General features: G+C 34.6%; 1 protein-coding gene across 2 annotated transcripts in view; it reads right to left on the bottom strand.

Annotated features, from left to right (window-relative positions):
* Nucleotides 1-15,563, bottom strand: part of EFCAB13 (EF-hand calcium binding domain 13) — a 314,516-nt gene that overhangs the window by 258,946 nt on the left and 40,007 nt on the right. For both annotated transcript variants that reach the window (XR_003515406.2, XM_027568521.2), the window contains exons 8-9: nt 11,450-11,524; nt 4,507-4,650 (exon numbers count right to left, since the gene is read on the bottom strand). Coding sequence is in view for 1 of the 2 variants with exons in the window: in XM_027568521.2 (XP_027424322.2) it covers nt 4,507-4,650; nt 11,450-11,524 (219 nt within the window). In the remaining variant the exon portion in view is untranslated. The remainder of the gene's footprint in view (nt 1-4,506; nt 4,651-11,449; nt 11,525-15,563) is intronic.

Below are 15,563 nucleotides of genomic sequence, written 5' to 3'. Positions count from 1 at the left end.
TGAAAATTGGTAAGCTATGTCAGTTGCTTTTAAATTACTGCAAAGCAAGGTAAGTATTTGACCCAATCAAAGAAGTGTTAGACCAAATGATGCTAAGTTATTTTCTAATTAGGAACTGCTTCTTACATTCTGTTTTTTTATTTCCTTGGTATTTAATCTCATTCTCTTCTTGATTATGGTTCTAACACCCCCCCTTACACTCCCCAGGGAATTCCTGGCACTTACTGTAGATTGAGTCCATGTCCTAAGTTCTTAGATCATAGCTTAAGTCCTAATATAATTCAAGGCTTCAGCCCTCAAACTCTTGAATTTGATCAGTGCAAAGTATTCGACCATATGTAAATTAATCCAGTGGAGAAGGCCATATTGTTTATGTGCTCTCCACTTAAAAAACTCCCTTCTCTGGAAAAAGGTCCAGTATCAACCAATGAGAATGCAGTAGCCAACTATTTATAGATTCACTAGTTCTTGCTCAAAATTTATTCCTTGCTTCTATACAATAATAGATACCTACACAAATATCCCAAACAAATATTATTAGTGGCCAAATAAGCATTACAGAATCTGAAATTACTATTTTGGCCCCTATCTGGCTTATCAAAACCTTAATGAATAATTCCTGGTTGAGACTGAGGCAATCAGTATAGTTATAGGCTCCATTTATTTCATAAGGGAAGTTCAAAACAACCTCCCACTCTTATATATGTACTTCTGGAGGAAATTCAGCCTGGAAAATATAAACATCTAGTGTGAAAAAAAATATCCTATCATCAAGGTCATATTCAGGGCAACATTACTTTGAAGGTGTTAAGTGACTATTAACACTACATTTCCATAATCTTCACAAAACCTCTGCAATATCAAAAACCTCCTCTATCAAAAATTATGCTAGTCACTACTTTTCACCCAGTTCAATTATCAGATTACTAATCACGAGAGAAAAAACTAAGGCACCAATATCCTATTTCAGAAACCAAACTACCTGACACTCCCAGAACTGACATCAAGTTATCTTCCATATTTCTTTTGCCATAACTTAATGAAGCAAATGCTTTTCGGACTTCCTTGCAAATTCCAATGGCCTAATTCTTTCCTCTTCATTGTGAACACTCATAAAGATGAACATATTCTTCACATATCATTATTACTCAAAAAAACCAAACCTAATACAAAAACAAGACGTTAAAACAGTACCTATAACAGGGTGTTATGCCTTCTGCTAGTTATTTCACTACTTACTTCAAAATTTTGTTATAGAAAAATCCACATCTCCTACCTGGGTAACCTAAGACTTTTGGCATTCTGGGGTTGTCCTTTCCTTTAATATTTAACGAAAATAGTTCAGATCCCAGACTGTACCCTATATGAACATAAATCAATACTCCCTCCAAAATTTGAGGATTTCTGAGTGTTTTATACTCTTGTGATTGATTTTTGTTTTCTCTGTTCCCCTGGACTCTTGATCTCACTCACATTATCATATTCTATAGGTGCTATATTCTCTCCACCCCAAGCCTACCTAACACAGAACCTATAGACTTTTCTCCTTGAAATCCACCCACCAACACTACTAACACAAGGCTATTGTATATAACCAACTTTTACTAGATAACTCGCAATTAATGGGAGTATGCGAGTTCTTTATAGTACAACAAGCAACTACATACTATTGTCCTAGAGTTCTATAGCTACTCTCTATTGATTGCAGGAAACCCAATCCACTCTTAGCTTCCCCCAGGCTTCTTCCTCCAGCTGCCAAATAGCCACTGTGGTATTCTAAGTTCCTGTTATTTTTTTTAAGACTTTATTTATTTGACAGAGAAAGACAGCAAGAGAGGGAACACAAGCAGGGGGAGTGGGAGAGGGAGAAGCAGGCTTCCCACCGAGCAGGGAGCCCAATGTGGGACTTGATCCCAGGACCCTGGGATCATGACCTGAGCCAAAGGCAGATGCTTAACACCTGAGCCACCCAGGCACCCCATTCCTGTTATTTTCTTAAATAGAGTACTTTATGTTATCTTTTTACTCAAACTAGGTGTCTCCCAATAGGCTTTAGCTCCCATAATCAAACAAACCTATTAAAATGATTTTCCTAGTCAAAGGACAAGGACCTTCCCTATGAAGAATTTTACCTTAAGTCACAACCAGCTTATTAAAATGACAAAGTGAAGAAATCTTGTTCTCCCTCATTGGAGGAAATGGAGTAAAGGGTGAGACTTATTAACTCATTCAACATATATTTGTTGAGCAGTTAATATGTACCATAAGCACTGTGCTAGTAGGTACTGAGGATACAATACTGAGCAAAAGTAGACATGATATCTGCTTTCCTGCTGCTTAGTCTTATTTGAGATACAGATCTTAATAAAACAATAAGAAATAAAAATTGCAACTGTGGTTAGTGCTGTGAAAGTGTATGAGAATTTGACCGAGTTAGAGAAGTCATGGAAACATCCCTATAGAGCTGAATTTAAATCTAAAGTGTAAGTAGGAATTAACTAGGAGGAGCAGAATGTTCCAGGGAAAGAAAAGAACATATGCAAAGGCTATGGCAGGAGGAGGCAGGGTATACAACTGAAACTCTGCAAAGGCACAGTGAGCAAAGCAGAATGTGGTCTGCAATAAAGCTGGAGACCTATAGTAAAGGCCAGATATTGCAAGGCCTTGTATGCAACATTAAAGGGTTTTTCATCCCAAGAAGTATTTTTAGATTTTATGCAGGAGGTAACATGATCAGATGTGTGTTTTAAAAAGATTATTCTGGCTACAGTGTAAAGGAGAAAGACAAGATATGGGTGGCTTGTTAGGATGAACATTGATAGTCCTAAGGAAAGATTATGGTAACTTGGACTAACGTAGTAATATTGGAAAATAGATACCTAGAAAGATATATCTAGGAGTTTAAAATAAGAGCAATTCCTAATGATTGCATGAGGAGAACAGAGAAAACAGAGTTGTCAAGGATAATTCTCAGGTTTCTGCTTCACATTTCTTGAGACTGTTCTAGGTGCCAAACACAGTAATAAATGTTTATATTTAATTCCTACAACAATCCTATGAAATTAGCATAATTTTTCAGTTTAGCTCCCCAAATAAAGTAGAAGGCCTGGAAGTCCAGGCCAGAATTCCCTAAGTCAAAAAAAAAAAAAAAATGTGCTGCAGTGATCTCACGTATGATTTCTGTTGCTTCTGGTAGAGGATGCCCTAAAGGCTATTTAATAATATGGCTTGAGATTAAACTTTAAAATCCCCATTTTATGGACATCTTCATGCCTCAGAACATCCCTACAATTATGTCTACTAACCCAGAACCCACCATAAATGACTACCTAGTAAAATCCATGCAGCCTGGGGTGCCTGGGTGGCTCATTAGTTAAGCGACCAACTCTTGATTTCAACCCAAGTCATGATTTCAGGGTTATGAGATTGAGCCCCGCATCAGGCTCTACACTGGGTGTGGAGTCTGCTTAAGATTCTCTCTGCCTCTCACTCCTCTCCTTCTCAAAAACCAAAAACAAATCCATGCAGCCAGGTTCTATCTTCACAACACATTTCAGCAGCCAAAAGCCCACTAAAAAGCCATCATTAACAAATGACAAAAACTAATGGAAGCCCATTGAAAAAGATGTCATGTCTCATTATTTTCCTGCCATATTTACACAAACTATTCCCCCAGTCTGAAATATCTTTCTCACTCTTTACTACCATCTTCAACCAACCAACCCCTACTGATCCTTCAAGATTTAGCTCAGGTATCACATCCTCTGATAATCTTTCTCTGGTGCTTCCAGGATACATTTGCAGCCTATCTACATTTATCATAGTATTTGTTATACAACATTATAATTCTCATTTTACTTGACTCTTTCCACACTAGAATGTGAGCTCCTTTGGAAAAAGAAGTGTGTTCTATTCATCTGTGTATCACCTAGCACAGTTTCAAGCACAGTAGATACTAAATGACTATCTGACTTATTAAATAAATGGATATTCAATGAATCAATTATTTATCAGTCCATTATTATCAGACACCCCCTGGTGACATGTAAACATATGATACAAAACATCTGTTAAATATATTTATAATGTTTAAAAGAAATCTACATTTCGCAGAGTACCTGAAAAGCATAGGAAGATTATATAATCAAAGCTATCCAAAAAAATTAAAAACTCAAGAAATTTAGGTCTCCTAACTTGAGAAGCCAATGCCCTTGACACTACAGAAACTATCTCTACACAGATAAGAAATGACTATTGGAAAAGAAAGGTAAGTTTGAAAAGAAAATAAATCCATTTTTCTCTTAGATTTTTACCAAACATACTAAAATATGACAATTTTAGAAGTTTCTCATTTAATTTTCCTAGACTATCTCTTACCATAGACACCTGTAAGCAGTAATGATGGCAAAAGGCAAGAATCAGAAGAAAAAGAAGGAGAAATAAAGGATGAATCAGAAAACTGATATCCAAGAAAGATATATATACATATTAATTCAAATAACTCACTGTCTATACTAGCATGTTTTATCACTTCCTGAAAAGTTTCAGGGATTACGGGGATATCCATGCTATCCAAAACAGTAGCCAGTTCATCAGTTGCAACTCGACCACCTTTTATCCTACAGAAAATCTTCAAGGCATTTTGGAATGCTGCAAAAATACAATAAACAAAGAAATTATTTTACCATAAGAAACAATAGATTTTCTTGGAGGAGCTGATTTTGTGTCAATAACCTACCAGGTTAGACATAGGGTTTCCTAAAACTTTATCTGCAAGTAGGCATTTGCTCAATTCTGACCACATTCTTAGTATAAACTATAATTTTTGCTATTATCACTACTGATATAAAATTAGCAACAATAGCTGGTATTTATTAAATGCTATTTATATGCTGAGCATTGTGCTAAAAGCTATGGGTATTGTGCTAAAAGGTATGGGTTCTCTCATTATACCATAGTCACCTCTCAGTTAAAACTTTTAACTAAAATAATGTCTTACCAGTGGTATAATCTATAATAGCAAGGCAGCTTAAACCAAAATTTGAGAGCATGATTAATTGCTTAAAAATGTAATTTTATAAACATAGTATAAAAGAGAGAAGAATGGAGTAGATGTAAAACTTCTATTTCTCCATAGAAACTTCATTTTCTTTTTTTTTTAAGATTTTATTTATTTGCCAGAGAGAGAGAGGAGGAACACAAGCAGGCAGAGGGAGAAGCAGTTTCCCTGCTGAGCAAGGAGCCCGATGTGGGACTCGATCCCAGGATCCTGGGATCATGACCTTAGCCGAAGGCAGACATTTAAGCAACTGAGCCACCCAGGCATCCCTAGAAACTTCATTTTCTTATGCTAACCATCTTTAGTATCAAAAGTGAATTGGAAAGAACACAGAAGAAAATATTCATATTAATGAAAGAATTTTCCCTAAACAAATGTCTTCCTTAAAACCTAAACAGATTGATACCTAATGCTGAATTTAAGTGCTCCTCAGACCACTGCAATCCTTAATTTAATTTGATAAGGAAACAATAATCAATAATAACAATAATTACAATATTTTTATTGTATTTAATTTAATCAATTAAATTACAATTTAATTGTAATTAAGTTAATAATTACAACAATAACAATAATCAATAAAAACAATAAACAATAATCAATACCAGAGAGCAAATCACTTTATAGTCAGACCACATTTTCTTGGAATTCAAGATATAACGAGCAAAATGATCCACAAGGTTTTAGATTTGCACAGACAGGGAGGAAGAACTGGGCATTAGTCATTCATTCAACCAGTAGTTATTGATCAAGTGAGCAAAAGTGGCATAGGAAGGACCTTTGAGAACCCTCTCCTCCATAAAAGCAATGAGAACACTGGTGAAAATTATCAGATCAACTTTTTTCAAAACTCTGGATATAAATCAAAGGCTTACAGCAATCCAAAGAATGTTTTTTTTTTTTTAAGAAAAATGGCTGAATCTCAATAATAGTGAACTTTGTGGCATTTTAACTTGCCATATTCTCATCTCACCATCCCAGCTTCCTAGGAACTTTGAAAACTAAGAGCCTACAATCATGATGAAAAACAGCAGCCTGACAGCCAATGGAGAAGAATGAGGTTAGAACTTCTTTAAAGCCCCATTCCCTAAGAACTGTCATTATTAGACCTGTTTGGTGGTCCCATGGAAGACCTTACTTGCACAACCATCCTTATTTGACCTGACTCAAAATTTGCCCAATGCAGAGTCTTTTCCCTGGGAGTACTCATCAAAAACAATCAGAAGCAATTAGTTAACATTACGAATGCCTGAAGTGGAGCAAGCACTGGGTGTTATATGTAAGTAATGAATCACTAAAGTCTACTCCTGAAACCAGTATTACACTATATCTTAACTAACTAGAATTTAAATAAAACTTGAAACAAACAACAACAAAAAGACACATTCTGAAGTCCTGCTCTTCAATGTTATTGCTGCTCTTCTAATGACATACTAATTTTAAAAAAGTCAAATAAACCCACAACTGTACAAAGAACAAAGATAAAAAATAAAGATAAAAGCAACACAAATTTCCCATTCAGGGCATGCAAAAAATGATACATTTTGATTAATATCCTACACAGATAACTTTCTACTTTTTTTTATGCACATCAATGATTGTGAACATTTCACCCAAATAAAACAGTACATACAGTCTACTATCTTTTCACTCAAAAATATGTCATGGGCCTATTTCCGAGTCAATAAAAACAGTTGGAGCAAACAACAGGCTAGCAAACAAGCTTAAAAGGAAAATCTGGGGAATGAGATATCCATAGAGGCCTTTGAAAAGTGCCAACATATTCCTGAGCATCTAGATGGCCACACACATGGATAGGGCCATACCCAGGGAAACCTCAGCAGGTCCTGAACTCTCACCTCTGGCTTACATTGAGGATACACTTAAGAAGGAAGTGAAGGCTGAGGAAGAGTTGAAAACTATCTGTCTGAGTGTTGAAGGCATGCCCCAACGCATGCACAGATCCCTCTGGTTCTCTTCTAACTAATAATTGATAACTAGGGAGCCTGGGTGGCTCAGTTGGTTAAGCGACTGCCTTCGGCTCAGGTCATGATCCTGGAGTCCCAGGATCGAGTCCTGCATCGGGCTCCCTGCTTGGCAGGGAGTCTGCTCCCTCTGACCCTCCCCCCTCTCATGTGCTCTCTCTCTCTCATTCTCTCTCTCTCAAATAAAATCTTTAAAAAAATAATAATTGATAACTAATTTTGCTTTAAAGGCATCATAAAGATAGAGGCACAGATATAAATATAAAATATAATACAAAAATAAATATATATAAAACTAAAAAATATAAGAAAAGTTATATTCATTGTGAAATTGTTTATAATACTAAGATAATTAGAACCAATTAAATATTCAATAATAAAGGATTAGTTAAATAAATTATAGTATATCTACATTTTTCAGATACCATACAGCTATTAAAAAGTAATAGGTTGACCGACACCTACTAGCATGGAAAACCTTCCAAGACATATTATTCAGTTAAAAAAAAAATCATGATAGACAATAACGTATTTGGCATGATTCCTTTCTCATAAAGTAGAAGATAATTCTATTTTTCCCTTTTATTTTCTTAGGGTCTCTTGATTCCTAACTGTATGCTTGATCTTTCCACTTGCCTCTGTAAGATTTAGGTCCTCTTGTTCTACTCTACCTAGTAATTGATAACTCATTTTGTCTTACAAAATATATCAATATGCACACATACATATATATTCAAATTGCATATAAAAAGATTCCGAAGTCAACATTAAACTAACAATCTAGGAAGAATTAAAGAGCCTCATTTACATATTTATATTCATATATTGCTTGGCTATTTTATAAAAATAACATATTCAAGAATTAGGCATATTGTTTTAAGAGATGAAAAAGATCTAACCAAAGAGGCAAAGAATCTGTACTCAGAAAACTATAAAATACTCATGAAAGAAATTGAGGAAGACACAAAGAAATGGAAAAACGTTCCATGCTCATGGATTGGAAGAACAAATATTGTGAAGATGTCAATGCTACCTAGAGCAATCTACACATTTAATGCAATCCCTATCAAAATACCATCCACTTTTTTCAAAGAAATGGAATAAAAAATCCTAAAATTTGTATGGAACCAGAAAAGACCCCGAATAGCCACAGGAATGTTGGAAAAAAAAAAAAGCAAAGCCGGTGGCATCACAATTCTGGAATTCCAGCTCTATTACAAAGCTGTCATCATCAAGACAGTATGGTACTGGCACAAAAACAGACACATAGATCAATGGAACAGAATAGAGAGCCCAGAAATGGACCCTCAACTCTATGGTCAACTCATCTTTGACAAAGCAGGAAAGAATGTCCAATGGAAAGATTACAGTCTCTTCAACAAATGGTGTTGGGAAAATTGGACAGCCACATGCAGAAGAATGAAACTGGACCATTTCCTTACACCACACACAAAAATAGACTCCAAATGGTTGAAAGACCTAAATGTGAGACAGGAGTCCATCAAAATCCTAGAGGAGAACACAGGCAGCAACTTCTTCGATGTCAGACACAGCAGCTTCTTCCTAGAAACATCGCCAGAGGCAAGGGAAGCAAGGACAAAATTGAACTATTGGGACTTTATCAAGATAAAAAGCTTTTGCCAGCAAAAGAAACAGTCAACAAAACCAAAAGACAACTGACAGAATGGGAGAACATATTTACAAATGACATATCAGATAAAGGGCCAGTATCCAAAATCTATAAAGAACTTATCAAACTCAACACCCAAAGAACAAATGATCCAATCAAGAAATGGGCAGAAGACATGAACAGACATTTTTCCAAAGAAGACATCCAAATGGCCAACAGACACATGAAAAAGTGCTCAATATTGCTCGGCATCAGGGAAATCCAAGTCAAAACCTCAATGAGATACCACCTCACACCAGTCAGAATGGCTAAAATTAACAAGTCAGGAAACGACAGATGTTGGCGGGGATGCGGAGAAAGGGGAACCCTCCTACACTCTTGGTGGGAATGCAAGCTGGTGCAGCCACTCTGGAAAATAGTATGGAGGTTCCTCAAACAGATGAAAATAGAGCTACCCTACAATCCAGCAATTGCACTACTGGGTATTTACCACAAAGATACAAATGTAGGGATCTGAAGGGGTACGTGCACCCCGATGTTCACAGCAGCAATGTCCACAATAGCCAAACTATGGAAAGAGCCAAGATGTCCATCAACAGATGAATGGATAAAGAAGATGTGGTATACATATACAATGGAATATTATGCAGCCATCAAAAGGAATGAAATCTTGCCATTTGCAACGATGTGGATGGAACTGGAGGGTATTATGCTGAGCGAAATAAGTCAATCAGAGAAAGACATGCATCATATGACCTCACTGATATGAGGAATTCTTAATCTCAGGAAACAAACTGAGGGTTGCTGGAGTGGTGGGGGGGTGGGAAGGATGGGGTGGCTGGGTGATAGACATTGGGGAGGGTATGTGCTATGGTGAGCGCTGTGAATTGCATAAGACTGCTGAATCACAGACCTGTACCTCTGAAACAAATAATACATTTTATGTTAAAAAAAAACATAAAAAACAAGATAGTAGGAAGGAAAAATGAAGGGTGGGAAATCGGAGGGTGAGATGAACCATGAGAGACTATGGACTCTAAGAAACAACCTGAGGGTTCTAGAGGGGAGGAGCATGGGGGGATGGGTTAGCCTGGTGATGGGTATTAAAGAGGGCACATACTGAATGGAGCACTGGGTGTTATATGCAAACAATGAATCATGGAACACTACATCAAAAACTAATGATGTAATGTATTGAGATTAATATAACATAATAAAAAATAAATAAATAAATAAATAAAAAAGAGGTGAAAAATAAACTTGGGACTTTGTTAGTCTCAGAACATTTGACCATAAACAAAAATAAGGTTAAAATAGGAATCTGAGATTTTAAAAACAAAGGAATACATGGGAGCTAAACTGTGGCTTAAAAAGTAGGCAGCACTTAGGAACCCAAACACACATATAATATAAATCTATAGTCAACAAAAAGCTTGGTTTTCAGGGTGAATACCGAGTAGACAAAGGGAGAACGAAGAGAAACCCAATTCTATAGGAGTTAATCAAAATGCCAAGTAGGAAGTAAGGATTAATAAAAGAAAAGCAAGCCAAGCATTTATCTATATTGTTAATTGCTGTATATGGTAGGCATTTAATAACATTTATTACATTAATGAATACATAAACATTAAGTTTTTCTTGGCTTTTGCTTGCTAATCCAGGTATATGAAGACCATCGCATTCATATATCCTTGATTCTAAGAAAATACAGTGAGGTTGACTACAAAAATATATAATCCCAAGGACTGTCTATAGGAACTTGATCTTGCCTAATGAAAAAACCAAGGAACTGGTTTTTGTTTTGTTTTGTTTTAAACCAAGAAACTGTTAAAATTAGGTCATGAACACTAGAGATCTCAGACTTTTGGAAGCACTGTCTCTATCACTAACATGAATAGTTCTTCCAATCACTTTCTTTGCAATTTATATGTAGTGTAAACGAAAAGTTGTTAGGAGATCCATCAGCATCTGAAATTTTTGGGGAGAAATATAAGCAGTGAACAGAGTACTGTTGACATATAGAAGAAAATCCATGAGACTTCAAAGGGAAAAAAAGAAAAAACACATGCACAAAGGTGTGGAAATAAGAATGAAATTGGCATGTATAGAGATTTTTGATTAACTGGAGCATGGGGTTCTTGCCTGGAAAAGATTCTACAGAGAAAGGAGGAATGGCAAGCAAAATTATAAGGAGGTGAGGACGCCAAGCATAAGAGTTTGGACTACATTCATTTGATCATAGGAAGAACATCTAAATTTCTGAGCAGGTGAATGACATGACAAAAATCACATTAAGAAAATTAATCTAGGGTACCTGGGTGGCTCAGTCGGTTAAGCATCTGCCTTCAGCTCAGGTCATGATTCCAGGATCCTGGGATCGAGCCCCCACATTGGGCTCCCTGCTCAGTGGGGAGCCTGCTTCTCCCTCTCCCTCTACCTGCTGCTCCCCCTGCTTGTGCTCTCTGTCTCACTCTCTCTCTCAAAATAAATAAATAAAATCTTTAAAAAAAGAAAAGAAAATTAATCTTAGCAGTTGTGTGCATCCAATGGAGATTAGAGAAAGAAAATTAGGATACCATGGAAGTGATCCACATTTTTCAGTTCCTTTTATGAAATAACTCATGTCTAATTTTTCTCAACCTAGACTCCTGGGGGGAAAAGTACTGAAAAGATTCTGAAAAAAATGTAAATTCATATAACCACCCCACCTTAAAATCAGTTACAATCAAAATCATTCTGTTCTATAATTTTGAAGAATCTTTTTTTTTTTTTTACCTGGATCCTGAGAGACCAAATAACAAACATCGTTCACAGCCTTAAGGAAATCTGAAAAGTCCAGCATTCCATTAACTATAATAATGGTTCAGAAACAAAAGGAAAAAAACTGCATTAGCAAACTCACTAAGAACATGAGATAAAAATGCAAACTAAAAATGTGAATAGAATTGACTGATATTAGAATACCATAGTCTTTACACAAGGATAGTCAACATTAACATTAAATATAGAATGTAAACTTTGTTCTGAAAATTAAAGACCATTCATTATTATTAATTATATTATTTAGATAAGAAAGAAGATTTATAAAAATTGTCCCAAGTCAAAAAATGTTTTGTTGCATATATCTTAAATGTGTACCTAATGCATGAGGTCAACATTGCTATTTTCACCATTTTCTGATCAAATTCCATGAAATACTGGGACTGAAACCTCAGGAAATGCATATGTACCAGCCTGAACTGCTAAAGGTTAATATGTATAAAGCACACTCTTTTTCTGCTATGTGATCAAACATTGCCAATTGGTCATACCAAACCAATGGAATCACTGTTATTTTAAAAAGCAAAGAATGGGGAAAAGTATACAGCAAAATAAAGAATGTCTATTCATGACTGCAATTGTGGAAAATAATTAGCAATCTCATTCATTTCTCCTATTTACATTTCATGTGTTAAAGAGAATTTAAAAATGTAAATACTGTCATTGAAGTTTGTGATGACAATCATTAAAGGACAGATAAAATCAAAAAAAAAAAATATAGAATGTAAAAAGAAAATTTATCAGAAAAAAATTTACATATTGTAATTATATAATAAATAGTGTTCAGCAATAATAAGAATGATATAGACTAGAATTAAAGATACTGCAGTGCTCTTTGCTCAAAGCTCTAATTTTTATATTTGTAATTGGGTACAAAACAAAAATCATGCAACGTGTCAATTTTACATACATAATGGTGTTACCTTGAAAGAATAGGACTGATTTGATTGTGTTCTAGAAAAGCCCTCTATACCAGTGGTTTTGGGGGAGATTGTGGATCCAATTGAGATTCTAATGAAAGCTTTGCCTCACATTGCCTCTCCTGTCCTCCTTTCCTCTCTCTCTCTCACTCGCTCTCATTACATACACATACACACAAAGTGCATTAAAACAAATGCACAAAATATTGCACAGTATTAAACCAATCCTTAACCCCCCAAAATCATCTCATTTCTCAAGCAAAAAGTAATGCCTTTCTTAAAAGAAGAAAAAAAGAAATCTAAATTGTACAAATGAAAATTTCAGTAAGAAATCTTTGATTGGCTTGAATGAGAAGTTTAAATGATGACTTTTCTTGCATGATAATGCACAGGTCATGTCTAATAGCAACTAGAGCTGAAAATCCAGATTTACAAAGTATGACAAAACACAGAATCAGGGTTCTTAATCCCATTTTCTAGACAAGTATAGATCTGTGTCAAGGAACATCTGAATTTTTCAAGATTCTTCAAGTTAAGTAACTACGAAGTCATTTCCCTCTTCATTTAGTAAATGAGGCCAACTTTGTAAGGGTTTATCTATTTCAGAAGAAAATTATTATAAACCCACAATTCAATTTAATGTAATCTGAACAAAGTAACCTATAAAAGAACATTTCAGTGCTTCCAGTGGTCTGCAGGCTTCTACCTTCAGAGAAATTGACAAGGCTTAGTGGTTCTCATTTCTAAACCACAGAAACACTTTCTCTAATATTGGAAAGTTTGTCAAGTTGTCTGCCTCAAAACTTCTTTTTCAGTATAATAACTTGCGAGTGGTTTCTCCTTCAAAAAACAATGAAACATCTGCACAAATTTCAATCAACTACTTTGACTTGTTTTCTGACTTCTATGTGACCTAGGGTTAAACAAAAACCTTTTAGATAAAACATCAAAAGCACAATCCATAAAAGAAATAATTGTAGACTAGACTTCTTCAGAAGTATGAACTTATGTTTTTTGAAAGACATTCTTCAAAAAATGAAAAGACAAGCCATACACTAGAAGAAAATATTTACTAATCACATATCCAGTAAAGGACTCATAGAATATATACTTTCAAAATGCAATATAAGAACACAAACACATTTTTAATGGCCATAAGATATACATAGCAAATAAGTATCATTTGATCATTCAGGAAATGCAAATTAAAACCACAATGAGTTAATACCATACAACTATTAGAATGACTACAATTTTTAAAGGCTCACCCATCCCAGGATTGGCAAGGATGAGGAGCAACTGGAACTCTCATATATTGCTCATGGCAATGTAAAATAATTTAGCTGCTTTGCAAGCACAGTTTAGCAGTTTCTAAAAAATTTAAATATATATCTACCATATGACCCATCATTCTACCACCAGGTATTTACCCAAGATAAATGAAAGCATAGCACCACACATAGACAAATGAATGTTTACACCAGCTTTATTAGTAATAAATAAAAACTGGAAACAACCCAAATGTCCATCATTAGTGAATGGATAAACAAATTATGGCATATCCACAAAAGAGATTACTACTTAGCAACAAAAAGAAATAAACTTATATGTATAAAAGCATAGATTAATCTCAATATAATTAAGCTGAATGAAAGAAATCAGACTAAAAAATGAGTACTTACTGCATGATCCCATTTATATAAAATTCTAGAAAATGCAAACAGTCTGTAGTGACAGAAGCAGATCAGTGTTTACCTGGGGAGTGGTAAGGGGGCTTGTGGAGAGAGAATGAGGACTTACAAAGGGGTAGGAATAAGAGGTATTGAGTTTTCACAGTATATACATATGTCAAAATTTTCAAACTATATACTTTAAATATTCCAATTATACCTCAGTAAAACTATAAAATATGCAGATAATTTTAAAATCCACTGGTATAACCAATTATGAAAAAAAGTACAAAGGTGGTGTCAAAAAATTAAAAACAGAACTACCATATCATCCAGCAAGCTCACTTCTATATATATATCCAAAGGAAATAAAAACACTATCTCAAAGAAATATGTGCTCTCCATATTCACTGCAGCATTATTCACAATAGCCATGAAATGGAAACAGCCTAAATGCTCACCAACAGATGAATAGATAAAGAAAATGTGATATCTTTGTAACTCTATCTATAACTATATGATATATTTTGGGGTGTGGAGGAAATGGGCAAATGTTTGTCAAAGGATACAAACTTTAGGTATAAGATGAACAAGTTCTGGGAATCTAATTTACAGCATGGTGACTACAGTTAATAATACTACATTGTATATTTGAAATGTGCTGAGAGAGTAGATCTTAAGAGATCTTAGTGTTCTCATCACATACACACAAAAAAAGTACTACATGAGGTGATGGATGTGTTATTTACTTGATTATGATAATCTTTTCACAATGTATATGTATATCAAATCATGTTGTACACCTTAAATATATACAATATACACAATTTTATTTGTCAATTATATCTCAATAAAGCTGGATGAAATAACATAATTTGACATAAACCATTTTCCTATGGATATATGCATATCCTATGACCCAGCTTCTTCATTTCTAGGAAACTATCCTATAAAAATATTTACACAGATGTGCAAGAATTAATGAATAAGAATGTTCTTTGTACCATTATTTGTTATAGCAAAAATTTTAGAGGTAATTTCACCATTAATCAATATGCGCCAATTAAAATGTATATAACAAATAGCCAGGAAGAATACCTACCAAATTATTAACAGTGTTTACCATGAGGAATTATATAGAAAGATGAGGGTGAAAAGGTAATTTTCATTTTGTAATTTCTAAACTTCCAAAAGCTAAAAATATTAAATTAAAACAAAAAAACCTTAAATTCACACGTGAAAATTTTTCATTTATTTGTAATTATCACCAAGATATTCAATGTACGCCTATATTTTTTCAATGTAAAAATTAATGAGCAAAAATTTAAACTAACATATCATCTAAAATTTGTTGTATGGCCACTAATTGCAAAGCAGCAGAAAGAGAAGTTCAGAAAACAATCCCATTTAAATCACACCAAAAATAATAAAATACCAGGGAGGTGGAGCAAGATGGCAGAGGAGTAGGAGACCTGGATT

The sequence above is a fragment of the Zalophus californianus genome, chromosome 16 (genome assembly GCF_009762305.2).
Source record: "Zalophus californianus isolate mZalCal1 chromosome 16, mZalCal1.pri.v2, whole genome shotgun sequence".
NCBI classification, from domain to species: Eukaryota; Metazoa; Chordata; class Mammalia; order Carnivora; family Otariidae; genus Zalophus; species Zalophus californianus.
This window is presented reverse-complemented; position numbering and strand designations above follow the sequence as displayed.